This window comes from Eptatretus burgeri, chromosome 7 (genome assembly GCF_056783735.1).
Source record: "Eptatretus burgeri isolate ZD-2024b chromosome 7, Ebu_testis_v1, whole genome shotgun sequence".
NCBI classification, from domain to species: Eukaryota; Metazoa; Chordata; class Myxini; order Myxiniformes; family Myxinidae; genus Eptatretus; species Eptatretus burgeri.
In genome coordinates, this window is record NC_140967.1 from 27,397,752 (window position 1) to 27,412,126 (window position 14,375).

Consider the following 14,375-nt stretch of genomic DNA (forward strand, 5'->3'; position numbering starts at 1 on the left):
TACTCTTTGTGTGGTTTTGATCCATGCTTTGCACAGTTAACTGAGCACAGGAAAAGGCTATTTGGCCCATCTCACCTATGCTAAGCTTTCCTCCAAACACTTTTTATTCAAGTAGTGCCCTCAAACAAGTGTACTTCATGTTGAGAGACACATATAACATGTGAAGGATGTTTTATTTTGGTGAGGGGGGTTGGGGTTGAATTTGTACACACCATATGTTAACCCTTAAGACCCACACATTATGAATCGATACATCTCAAATATCACATCAGCATAACTTGCATACAATACCTTCAGATCTCACACACCTATCCAAATTTACTTACATCTCTGAACCTCTCTTCCCATTGTCTTGAGGTACCGATCCAATACTATTTCAAACCTAATGTCCTTTCCACGAACACCTTCCACACATTAACGATCCTGCCTTGCATGTACGATAGTTATGGCTTCATATGCCCCTACCATTCCCCAAAATGTGAAGATTAAATCTACGAGATTCTTTTCTTAACTATGCATTCTCTGCTGTCCTCCTTTCCCAGTCTTTTTTTCTGATTTGTTGAGATTTTAACGACCATCCTGTCGGTAGGCTCGGGTCATTCTTCCAACTACGGTTCATGGCATTGCAACCAAGGTTTTTTGTGAAACAACTGGTCTGAATCAGTCCATTTAGTTTCAAACTCATATCAACCAAATGTCAGTCGTTTTCTGTTCAATGCGGTCATCCCAAACCAACCCTCACCGATCAAATCCTCGTGAAAGTGTCGTCTTCTGGCTGTCTTCAGAGAATCATCAAGACGCCAATGTGTTTTTCACAGTTCAGTGAGGCAGAATTTTCTATCCTGAAATCATTTTCTCCTTCATATCACTTCATGATCTCAACTCCTGACAGTTCCTGGAATTCCTTCCCACAGTAAACTTTATCCACCAGTTCTTTCCTTCATGCTTCCAACTGTCCTACTTCACATCCTGACCCAGGTAAGTGATGTGTTTGGTGAGGCAAATGCCAAAGCTCAAGTTCTCCTGGAAGGCACATTAAACTGATGGGAATCTGGAGTCTTCCACCGAACCCACAATTAGTGTATCGGTCCTTTGATGAGCCATAGTCCAGCATCGATCTTACTTACCCATCTTACTAACACACCAAGCCTCTCACTGTAATCTAAATATGAGTGCAGCAATGTAGCTGGTCAAGTCAGTTGTACACCTTCCTCTTCTGTACCAGTCCTGACTCAAAATATGGAGTCATGTTGAATGCTATTCTTTAAAAAGCTGAACAGTTTAATTTTTGTTTTTGAAACCTGAGGTCGTTAATTACTCCCTTTCCAAACCCACCATTTTCCCGATCAAAGATCACTTCCTGCAGGAATTCTTTTCCACGAATGTTGAGAAGCTCATCGTCAATTTTGACATCTCCACTGCAATGGTGCTTTTGTCCTCAAGCTGTGCTTTCACCCTATCCTCTCCTCTTTGCTCTTTTTCAGGTTTCTCTCAGATGGTCACTTGCATTGCAATGCATTGCTTATTGTTCCACATTTCACAACAAAGACATGATTCATCCAAATTTCAGTCAAATTCAGAATAATACAAAGTAATAGAATGAATTAAATACAATGTGCAGTGAAATCAATGTGTCGAGTGAGATGTATATACAAGATATGGATAATCATAAAATGTGAAGAACCTCAATGAAAAGCTGAGCTTCTAAAGGATTAGGCTCCTGCAAAAAGACTTCATCTGAGCATAACAATCGGTTGGAAGTAGACGTAAAGGACACACATGCACAAAAAAATGCATTTCAGGTCATTGAAAACATGAAGGAAGGGAAATGACATGAGAGAAACCATGTGGTCTACAAAGAGAACACTTTAGAATAATGAACACGAGAATTTGTCATTCTGAGGTACAACGTGTACAATCCAGTACTGTAACAGTAGGACATTAAAAAATGTACACATAAATATTTAAAAGGCAACACCTGAGATTTTCTTTGAAACTCTTGATTGAGGGAGTTTTAGTTAATTCAGCATTTAAGTTCTGGAATGTAGGCTTTCGAAACATAATTGTTTTGTTTGCAAAAACTGTACGAGTACGTGAAAGAGGAAAAAAAAAGATGATTTTTTTTCTTGTAGTGTAACGAGGTTTCGCACTTATGTTGGAACAGAGGAGTGAAAGCATCTGGGATACAACCTTGAGTTAGTTGGTCCATGTAGATTCCAAGACAATATGTAAGTGAGGTATTTGAAGGTTATTGCCATCATGGAATAACTTACTTGTGTGTGAATAAAATCTAACTATTATTCTAAAGCCTGTTTCTGAACACGACCAATTTTGTCGATATGGCCTTGAGAGCTGTTTCCCCAAGCAAGAATACAGTACTGTAATTCAAATAAGGCAATATTAAGGTGGAATAGAGTCGTCATACCCTGACATTCGTGGACCAACCTTATTTGTGGACCCCGTGTATCCGCAGATCAAAGTATTAACTACATTTGTTTCGTTTTTTTCTTTTCTTTTCTTGCACTTCAGGATATTGATTCAGCCTGGGAAATCGTCCAGGGAAACCTGCTCTCTTATGTACAGATTCATCCCATCTCGTCTTCAATTATCTTACGCATCCTCACGCTCTTGGTTCTCTGAATCCTGTGGTGAGGCAGTTGCTTTAAAACTACTTGCATTCTCCTCCTGAAAAGCAAATCCAACCGAAGACAACCTGAGATCATTCCACAAAGCCCGCAACAAGTGTGTGTGCACTCTTTAGAGAGCCAGAAAACAACATCTGTCCAATTTCAAGAATGAGGTTTCAAAATTGTCTCCCTCCTCTAAAATCTGGTGGTGCTACCAAGTCGGTCTCTCGTGTTTGCTGCCCTTCCATCCCTTTCCTCGCTTCAAATGGCACCACAGCACTGCTGACTGCTCGTGAGAATGCCGAATGCCTCAATTCTGTGTTTGCTTCAAAATCTTGTGTCCCTAACACCCCCCCCTCACTGTTCCTTCCTTCCCAGTCATACCCAAATTCTCCTTAATTCTGTCTTTTGCACTTCAAAAGGGGGAAAAGTTTCTGGCAACCCTCGACTCTGACTCTGCAACTGGACCAGACGGCATCAGCTCACGTGTCCTAAAAACCTGCTCTCCTGCTTCCTCTCTCTGCCCTTTTCACCCTGTCATTTACCATAGGTCATCTTCCATCAGTTTGGAAGTAAGGTAATTGGTCTGTAGTTAAGGGGATCAGTTTTTGCACCTTTTTATGTAATGCTATGATGTTGGATGATTTCCAATCATCAGCAAGGTCATGGAATCATCATCCCAGTGCCATAAAATCATTCCTTTTTTCCAACAGCCTCATCTCAGATCATCAATTCGGATTCTAACCTGGTCACTCTAACTTGAACATGCTGCTTCTACTCTCCCAGCAATGGTGGAGGCCCTCTATCAGACATGAGATCAGGGCTGTCTCTCTGGAATATCTCAAGCTTTTCATACAGTCTGGCATCCTGCCTTTCTCTCCAAACTGTCTGCCTATGGAATCCAAGGCAAACTCAACTCTTGGATTACTGACTTCCTCCCCTCTTGTAAACAATGTGTGACTCTCAACGGAACCCTTTAATCGCCTCCCTGTCAAGGCTGGAGTACCCAAAGGCGGTGTTGTCAGCCCCATATTATTCCAAATCTTCATCAATGATCTCACTGATTGGAAAATCCTTTTTATCTATTTGCTGATGACACCACACTCTGCCTTGATATCTTATCCTGCTGACGGACAGGCAGCAGCTTCTTTCCTCTCCTCATATCTTAACAAAAATCACAAACTGGTCAAACACAGTTTTGTAAATGTATTCATATTGTCCACCCTTTGTGTTCTTCCTTACCCCTCATCATTACCTGTATCCCTTGTTTTTTGTCTGTCTCCATCTATTTTCTCCCTCTGCCATGCTATTGTTTATTCCCCTTTGTTATGTTGTGTCCTGATTTGTTTGGTGCAATCGCTCTTCCAGGAGTCTAGACAATGTTTTGTTTTGTTTTTAATCTTCTTTTACTCCTACAATTTTTTTTTTTACATCGCACTAAAAGTGAAAGCAAGATAAATATCCTTCAATTTGGATGCACTTAACATTTCTGGGCATTTTGGATCTGCATTCAAACAAAACAGAAAATATGGTTTCAAGGAAATATGATTAAGAGAAATATATTTTTAATGAACCATGCATTATTGTTCTGGCAACAGTAACAGCTAAACTCATCAACCAAAATCTAGTTCTTTACTGCTGCAATCCCAGAAATTTAGAGAACTGTGAGCAGTAGATCTAATTTGCTGGGAAAATGAAAAATTGAACTAAATGATGGCTTACCACAGGGCAGCGACCATGAAAGGGCCATCATGAGGTCTCCAAGGTAATTGGGATGTCGAAGAATGCCCCACCATCCAGATATTAGCAACTGCTTACCAGTAGAGGTAGGAATGGTGAGCAGATCTGCAAACATACACACCCCCACATTCCTGTGTTTGTCTATCTTTAATTGCTTGATTTAACAACTGTATCTCTGCAGTCACTATGAAATCCACGCAAAGACAAACTGCACTCGAAAAAGCTCACCACATCTTCCCTTGCCCACTGAAGCCCTCATATTCATATACATTGACCAACCCCACCCCCAACAAAACATACTTGAAACCCGAGGATCTTTGGGGTTCTTGCGGAAAGTATTCTTTTCTGAATTGGAGCCACGAAATACCATGTACCCAGCAGCTGTGTAGGGTCAATAAAATAAGTTAAGAGTGTGAACAACCAATCCCTTTCCCAATACCCTTTTCCTTTTCCTCCCATATATGCACACCAGGGACAATAGCTTGTTACAAAGTGTGGTAATGCTGCATGAGTCTTACTTTTAAGTAGGAAGATAAGAATGGCAGCAGTCCAGTGCAGGTTTCGAGGATGAGTAAGCAGAAACACACCCTGCAGACTGTATACAATGGGGACCCAGGCCAGGTCTCCAAATGCCAACATGAAGCCAAAGCCCTCACGTACAATATCCATGGTGCTCAGCAAGCACTCCTACCATGCACATAGTATTTACATTTTTTTCATGCACAAACATTGAGGCTCATGGAACAGCTGGAAAAAATAAAAGAAGCATAAGAGGTCGACACACCAGCAATGAAGCAGTGGTAAATGGACAAAGAAAATGGGAAGGAAAACAAACTCGGGACATCTATATTGTCATGTGGATGGTACCCACCCAAAGGTGCATATTCAGTACGTATGTGGTTGCCAACCACAGCTAATGCTGGGATGATTAAATGAAGTGGTCACTTTTACTCATGGATCAGTGACGAGCGGTGATATTGGTCCATGCTTTGACACAACCAGCATGGTGCTTGACTATCAATCAGGATCGTTAACAATTTAGCCTTGCAGGAATGCAATTTAAATCCAAACGTCGACATGGCAAAATTGTAGGAACATAAGCTGCAACACATTTATTTTTAAGAAATAAATAATTGATTCCAAGCATAAGAGGATAAGGAAACAAAATCCTGAATGGAAAGATGAGCAGAAACTATAAAGGATAAAAATGACCCCAAGTCAGGAGGGAGAATAGTTCCTTGTTTAGCATTGGGTGGAAAATCCCAGGTGGTTGAAGGATTTGTACATGCTGGCACAGAGAGCGGGGTCAGACAGCAAGCGTTGGTGCTAGGTCACGAGGAGGAGAGACGCAGAGCTGTCAAAGGCAGAAGCAGACAGGAGAACACAGTCGAAGGATGCAAGAGCACAGACAGGAATGAGCAGGTAGCTCAACTCAGAGAAGAGAACACACCAGCATAGGATGCATGACTTTATTCCCCACCCTCACCTTTTGGCAAGTCTTGGCACACTCCACTCCCCCAAGACCAACCAATCACCGACCACAGTGGGCTCTCTCCGCTCCGAGGGCTCACCAATCATGGTTCAGGGGATCTTGCTGCCCCAGCCACACCAGAACAATCGCTGACCCAGAAGTCCAAACCAATCACGAGATCGAAATAGTCAAAAACATTACTGTAGATGCTGCCCGTAATAAGGCTGAAAGTCTAAACTCTGTGTTTGTCTTTGCATCTAAATCTCGTATACCCATCCTGTCCTGTCCACATATTACCCTTACGTGCTCGACTCTGTGCCCTACTCACTGAAGATAAAGTTCTGTCTGGCATTGAACCTGCTTCAGCAATGGTCCCAGATAGCATCAGTGCCCATGTTCTCAAATCCTGTTCTACTGCTTTTGCTTCCCCACGATCTGCCCTATTCAGTCTGCCATTCTCCTTTGGCCACCTCCCCTCTGCAAGAAGTCAGCAAACCTCACACCTGTCTTCAAGAAGGGAGCAAAAACAGACCCGAACGAGAATGGCACTCGATAGAGCGCATACCTCCACCAAGCTGAACAGTTTGTTTTGGATCCCACTGACGGGCCAGATCTAAATTCAGATTCATGGCTGACTCAAGCAGGTTTTCAATGATTCTCCTGTACTTTGCACCATCCATTGCCTCTTCTCTCCTGACAAGCTTGCCAGTCCTTACTGATTAAAAGCAGCCCCATAACATGATGCTGCCACCATCATGCTTGACATTAGGGATGGTGTCGACTGGTCGATGTGCAGTGCTAGGCTTGCGCCAGACATAACGCCTTGAATCTATACCAAAAAGTTCAATTTTTGTCTTGTCTGACCACAAAACCTTTCTCCACATGATTGCAGTATCATTAAGATACTTTTCCACAAACTGCATACAAGCTTTTGGATGTGTCTTTTTCAGTAATGGCTTCTTTCTTGCCAACTGTCCATAGAGGCCATCTTTATGAAGGGAATGGGGTATTGTTCATTGATGAACCCTGACCCCCATCTCAGTCATAGAGCCATGTAGATCTTTAAAAGTCATTGCATGTCCAGTGTCTTCCCAAACTTGTCTGGCGACTGAGTTGAGATGGGTGACCTGATCTGGGTAGAGTCTGGGTGGTATTGTTGTGGGCCAGGTGTCGGCGGCGAGCACGACCGCTAGGTGGAGCAGTAGAGTCGGCTCCACCGAACACCCGGAATCTAGATCGTGCTTCTCAGAGAACTCCGAAAGGCACGGGTCCCATACAGGACCGTGAATCACCAATAATTCGACCATGTGGGATAGGGTTAATTGCCTAATTTCAATATACCTAAATACCCACGCAGTATAACTACTGGGGAAACACACCCTCGGCCGACTCTGTCCGATCCGAATCGCAGGTAACAACTCGGAACCGGCGTAACCTAGCGGAGTTACCAGAGCCGCGCCGATCTAAATGTACAACTACGGCAACGGCCTTCCTAATCCCCAATATGCACCGTGGCAAACCAATGGCAGAAAGGACAAGGACAAGCTGGGACATTCAACAAAAGGGGAATTTAATTTACAATAATCAGGGAGGGGAAGCACACAAGAGCAGAGTTATCACAACTATAAGAAATGCAATGTACAATGAACAAAGAAAGCACTTACACAGTTGTTACTTAAAGACAGGGCCTAAGGTCACACACACGCACACACAAATGCCCAGAAAGATATGGACCTGTCCACCTCGTGTGGTTCTCGAGGATCTTGAGGTAATGGGACTCGAACCCGCAACAGAGGCCGCTCCAAGCTCCAGGTACGGAGGGTGGCGTCGGGCATTGGCACGCTCCTCCGGCTAGCAGGCAGGCGACACGAGATGATCTCCCGAGTTGAGATGGTCGACCGCCCGCAGCAATCCGCCAGATGAGACGCCTCGGATCTGCGTGATGCAGTCGGCCGCAGACCCGGACAAAGACACGCACTCGAGCAGACTCGACGCAATCTCGAGCAGATTTGACGCAAATCATTTGTTCCTTCTTCTTTTTCGCTCTCCTTTTGGGGCCCCGTCTGCTCCCGTGGCCTGCTCCCATTGGGTGGATGGCGTGTCGCGGCTCCGCCTTCTTGCCAAGGACCGCCCCGACTGTGGTCGACTCGACACCCATTGGGCAGAAAACGACGCCTACCTTTATTTGGCGCGCAGCTGAAGCGAAACGCTTTGTGACCATATATGGTGCGAAATCCACACCGAAACGCAACCGCCTGAGGCATGGAATTCCAGACACGCCCGCATGCCAGCGAGCGCGTGAAGAATGCCGAGAGCAGAGTGTTGTTGTTGTTGTAGGTGATGTAAAAATGTAAAAACCCTATCTATCAAAATAACTCCGCAGCACAGGAACATTTAATCACCCATTAAACATAGGACGGGACCCTACCTAGAAACACATACTTACCAGTATAACTGATCTATAAGGACTCTGGCTGTTGTGTGCTCATGGCTGCCAGATTCGTAACAGTATATGATGCGTCTTCCACTTCTTAATGATGGATTTCATCGTACTCAAAGGGATTATGAGTGACTTTGAATCTTCTTATAACCCTCTCCTGAACGGTGCTTCTCCACCACTTTATGTCTGACTTCTTTGGTCTTCATGTTTGCCTTGTTGGTTGACCAAATAAGTTGCACCTTAAAACTCCTGAGATAGTGGGAGAGCTTAATTTTTAAGTTAAACAACTGATTACATACAGGTGAAACCTATTACACTTATGTTTTTTAACCTTTCAAACAAATAATTTGCTCCTGAAGTGGTTTCGGATGAATTTGGCAAAGGGTTTAAATACTTATTCAACTGAGAATCATCTGATTTTCTCTGTTAATCTAACTTATTCACATTTTATCTGCATGTTTTAGCTTTATCACTTTGGAATAGTTTGTGAAGAGTAGCTTTATCACTATATTGAGATTGATTTGAAAGCATCATGAATTAATATCAGTGGCATCAAAACGTGAAAACTTTGAAGAGAGGGGTGAATACTTTTGCAGGCCACTGTAAATAGTTATGTGATGATCTGAAGATGATATAATATACCTCATGCCAAAGAGCATCACCAATGTACAGCAGCTGGAAACAGCAGACGAGCACCATTGGCAAGGAGACAACACCTCGCATCTGATCTTCCTTCAACAAATATGCCACATCCAAAAGTGCCTGTTTGCAACAATGCAGAAGCATGGGCTGATGGGTGAAAACATCTACAGGGTGAACAACAATATATATTATCTATCTATCTATATTGTCTATGTCTTATACTATATCAATTTTTGCCTTTCAGAGGGGTAATTATTTATTACATTTTATCTTCAGAGTGCTTACTTACCAAGTACCCAAGATACTTAATATCTACTAAAATTAAAGTGTCATCCCAAAGTTTGGCTTTTGTATTCGTCGTCTTCCTCAAAAAACAGACCACTGACATTGCTCACATGACGTGGCAAATTCGACGAGAGTGAAGTAGATGGCTCGCCATCAGAGGTCCCCACACTTCCCACCTAAAGCAAAGTTGAAAGATGGCAAAATACTCCACCAGGAATGACCCAATATCAAATTTTGAGTTAAAAAAAAATGTTTTCCCGTTTTAACCCGATGACACGAAATCTCCATTCCCTGGGGCATCAACCAGGGATCAAATCGAAAAAATAGTGGCATATTTCATGCATCCACCCAATGATGATTGCATATACTGGAGAAAGTTTCATTTTAAAACGTGCATGGAATGTTTATGCCTGGTGTTGGCTTAATGGTTTGGGTAGTGGGCTTGGGATCCTAGGATCCTGAGTTCAAATCCCACTCGGCTGTTGAATTAATACCAGGTGGGGTTGACTCTGCCTGTCATCCTTCTGAGGTCGGCAAAATGAGTGCCAGCTTACTGGTATACTGTGTCGGAGTGGCGACCCGTCCAGGATTGTGTCCAATAGCCAAGGAGACTGCTCAGGCAGCACCAACACTCTGCACAGAGTATGGTCCTGATGGATGTATGGAATGTTTAGAGAAAAGAAAAGTGGGCAGGGCCAAAAATGACTGCTCTTCCACCTTCTTGCTATGCGGTGATCATAACTACCAAGTAGGGTGAACTTCTGCACAACTGTTTAGGAGGCGATAATGTGATGGATGGACAGAGCCTTTATTTTCAAAAAGTGTGGAGATAATCATGGTCTGCAAGCTCAGAATAGAGGCTGCTGGTTAAATTTTCCAAGACATTAATGGTGTGTTCTGCATTTGTTTGTGTATAATTTTAAAATGACTGCAAGGCTATGTATAAAATCGTGCCATGGCACAATGCAATTACATAAAGACATTTAGCAAGTTGAAGTAGAATTGTAATAAATGCATTTAACATTGGAAGTTTTTTTTTGGCGTGATAAGAACAAAAGTCCGGTTTTGCTCTTGTTACTTCGGAAGTCCATTGCTGGCTTTTTAATCAACGCAGCCCCATTTGGTGAAGGGAATGGCAGGAAAACACTTTTTGATGCTTTCAGGGTTATACAGCCGAACAATGACCATAGAAGACAAAATAATTGCGATACAATGATCCGATTCCAAAACCGTCAACCTATTCAGGTATTGAATGTTTATTTAATTATTTTTCAAATAAAGCACCATGACAAAAGGTGTATGTTTTCTTAAATTCACTGTTCATTTCATTATGACGTCAAAATATTTTTCATGAAAGATTAAAATACAGAATATTTTAAATGACTGCAGCAAGTATTTCTCAAAAGAAAGACAGGAAGTGATTGAAGCAATAAATCTATGCTGCCGTTGCAGTTTCAGCATGCAGGTAGCCAAATTCACAAGTTTATGAATAAAATAGAAAGTTGTCAACAACATTGTGGAAATAAAACACTTGAAGGTAATGTGGAAGTTGCGCGGTGGAAACGTACCCAGCCAATAAGACCAGGTCGGAGCTCACAGAAGTACTTGAGGTCAAAGGAACCAAAGCGGGGATTTAACTCGTGGCCCAGAAACCAGTCATAAATATGGTCACCTTTGAAAAAAAAAAAAACGATCAAAGCAGGAAAGAATAATGTTGATGAACAGACAAACATGCATGTTGTCTCATTGCTGGTATGTGTAGCACTCTTTCCCAACAAATAAATACTTTTAGCTAGTACAGGTATAGCAAAGTTATATTATAAAGATTAATAAAAACCCATCATGTCGTACACCATCTGTGCATTTTTCATTGGATGCGATTCCCACACTCATTCCAAATATCCACAGCTCAGAGAGTAAAACGGTGACAAAATTGGGTGGGGTTATAAGATACAGGATTGGATGCTTGAATCCAAGATAGTTACCAGTGTTTCCAGCAGGGGCAAGCTCGGAGGATGGAACATGCAGTGCACGATAATAGAGAAACAACGATAACAGGAAGGAGACGAGAGCAGCAGAAACTGCAAAGTGCAGAATGTGATCGTAGAGTAGAGCCACATCGGCACCACAGTATCTCAATAAGCCAACTGTAATCGCTGTGAGCACCAATGCATGAAAGCCTACAATAAATGCACACATTTTTCATAAGCATGAGAGATTGGTTTTTAGGTCATAATAAATAATAATAGTTCCCCAAGAAGGAACTTCAACACTGGAGAGCATTATAGGCCCATCAAAAGTAAAAAAAAAAAAAAAGACGACATTTATTCATGTGCAAAATAAATAATTCTGATCATTAGTGTGAACCCACCCCAAAACAGCCCCGTGTGATATCACATCAATGTAAGGGGGATTGGTGGGGTATGGCGGGGGGACGGTATAAAGGGGTTGGGGAAGGAAGAGGGAGAATAAGAAGAAGCAGAAATCAAACATTTGGGAGGAATCCAACATGTATGAAACATTCATATCATTTTTAATGACTCCACCACCTCAAATTATCAACACAAGAAATTATTTCATAGTTACAGGCAAACCAGCAAAGAAGACATTGCCTTTTTATATGATAGTTATATTCTGTATTTTCCTTCAAAAAGACAAATAATTGTTTTTAAAAATCATCTTCAACTAACCATTAACGCGATACTTAAGCTTCTGACCATTCCGGAGAGGCAATCCTTCCACCACCTGAAATGACATGGTGCGGGGTGAGAATAATACAAGTGCAGTCGTAAACTGGCAATAAAAGGTGAAAACTTTGATATCCCAATGGATTAAAGAAATAAATAAACAACACTGGTGACAGATTCCAGCATGTCAGAGGGCACCGTTTGACATAATATGGTGTTTTCAGGTTTTTGCATAGTTTTTACGATGCACAATCTCAGTACACGATTTCTGTGGAATAATTATGCGGAGTGACCTTGCCAAGAGGTAGGGCATATAATGCTGTCTGGAAAACGACCCAGCCAATGTAGATCAGAAAAATCCTCGTGTTCCAAAGCTGTGCCATGCTGGGTAGATCCGGTGGCTCTAGTATGCTGCAACTGGGACTTTGACAGAGAATGAGCAAGGTGAGCATGGTGAAGAGCAGGGCCACCGGCAGAATTATAGCACCTGCACGAAAAATAACACAAAATGCTTTAATCCTGAAGGATGGAAGTGGCACTGCTTGTTGAAGTAGCCAGCGAGCATTGTGATGATTGCAATAGAATGGGAACCAAAAATACAACCAATGGATTTCATGGATTTATTTTTTTAAAGAAAAGCTCTTTGTATGACCTGTCCAATATGAGTTTTTTTTTTGTTTTTTTTACAAACTATGTTCTTGAAATGTTATATTATTTTGTCTGTATAATCATACATATATTGCAACCATCACACCCGCTTACTTGTTTGTCTCTCGATGCAGTTGCATATTATTCTCAGGCAAATTGTGTGGAGGGATCTCACAATTGGCTCAAAGGCCGAGTCTGTTCTCAATGCCTTTTATATTTATATAAGCAAGATTTATGGAGGAGTAAGACACAACATGAAGGAAAATGTACAGTACACACAGAGAAGGGGAGGGTAGGTTTGAGGGAAAGGAGTGGTTGGGGCGGGGGAGTGTTTGCCTTTTGGTGAAAATTTCCTCTCTCAGACACAAATCCGGGTGTTAAACTTATCGAGGACAATGAAGAGATGCGAGGCGTGCCTCCCATCGTTTCGCTGACGGGCTTAATCAAAAGTCAAACTCATTGCATGTCTATCTGTGAATGTCAATGAGGATGTAAAATGTTGTACAACACGTGAAAAAGGATCATTTACAACATGTAATTGTTGTTGTTATGGCTGTTGCTTGTGTGCGTCTACTGTGTACTTTCATGCATTTTTTCTATTGCTTCGAGAAGTATTACTATATTTCCTTTCGTGTGCTCCTCCCGTGTCCTTGTCAAGGGTTCCTGCTGTTGGAGAATAATAAATGTTACCGTTGGAACCGCGATATTAAAGCTCGAGGTACCGCTTCTTCTTCATCAATCCTGGAAACGAGGGATTTCAAAACTGGGAAGTAAATGTGATAAAAGGAATAATGAATTTTTCATTCGAGTAAATGTATTATTGGCTTTCCAACAGTACCATGCCAATATGTATTGGTATGCCGTCCTAATGAGGGCAAATAAACCCGAAATCCAGATAGGTTGCTCCGTTTGATGTTGAACTGATGTTGACGATGTAATCTTTGTTTGACAGAGTCGTTGGGCCGAGGCCTTTCTTGTTGGAGGTGGCATTGGTGTAGGACGATGTCCAAGAGAGATCGGGGGAGTGCTCGTCCCACTCCACATGGTTCGATTTACCCGCTGATCACATCACGTGACTTCTGGTTGAATGGGTTGCGTTCGCGGGTACAATCATCTGGGTGACAGATGGACGGTTCTTGGTGGATGATGTGGTTTTACCTTGTGAGACATAATCTGTGGCGATGCTTACCATAACAGTCAGGAGGTGTGACTGATCAGGTCTTGTCAGGAGGGCTGATGTGTGTGTGTGTGTGTGTGTGAAGAAATGTATGTATATTATATATATATATATATATATATATATATATATATATATATATATATATATATATACACACACACACACACACACACACACACACACACACACACACACACACACACACACACACACACACACACACACACACACACACACACACACACACACACACACACACACACACCTGGTGTTGGCGCAGTGGTTAGGGCAGTGGCTTGGGATCCAAAAGGTCCTGAGTTCAAGCCCCGTTGGGCCACTGAATTAATACACCAGGGGGTTGACTCAGCCTGTCATCCTTCCGAGGTCGGCGAAATGAGTACCAGTATACTGGGCCGGTGTATACCCCGGTTAAAATAGGTGTACCATATCCCTGTGTCGTAAGAGGCGACCAGGGTTGCGTCAGGAAGGGCATCCGGCGTAAAACATGTGCCAAATCACGATGCGGATCATACAGATGATCCGCTGTGGCGACCCCTAACGGGAGCAGCCGAAAGAAGAAGAAGAAGATATATATATATATATATATATATATATATATATATATATATATATATATATATATATATATATATAT

General features: G+C 42.2%; 1 protein-coding gene across 3 annotated transcripts in view; it reads right to left on the reverse strand.

Annotated features, from left to right (window-relative positions):
• TM7SF2 (transmembrane 7 superfamily member 2) overlaps positions 1–14,375 on the reverse strand; it is a 68,163-nt gene that overhangs the window by 987 nt on the left and 52,801 nt on the right. For all 3 annotated transcript variants that reach the window (XM_085887801.1, XM_085887799.1, XM_085887800.1), the window contains 8 exons: positions 12,186–12,379; positions 11,896–11,950; positions 11,191–11,385; positions 10,774–10,877; positions 8,921–9,040; positions 4,886–5,054; positions 4,668–4,748; positions 4,350–4,472 (listed from right to left, as the gene is read on the reverse strand). In XM_085887801.1, the coding sequence (XP_085743927.1) occupies positions 4,350–4,472; positions 4,668–4,748; positions 4,886–5,054; positions 8,921–9,040; positions 10,774–10,877; positions 11,191–11,385; positions 11,896–11,950; positions 12,186–12,379 (1,041 nt within the window). The remainder of the gene's footprint in view (positions 1–4,349; positions 4,473–4,667; positions 4,749–4,885; positions 5,055–8,920; positions 9,041–10,773; positions 10,878–11,190; positions 11,386–11,895; positions 11,951–12,185; positions 12,380–14,375) is intronic.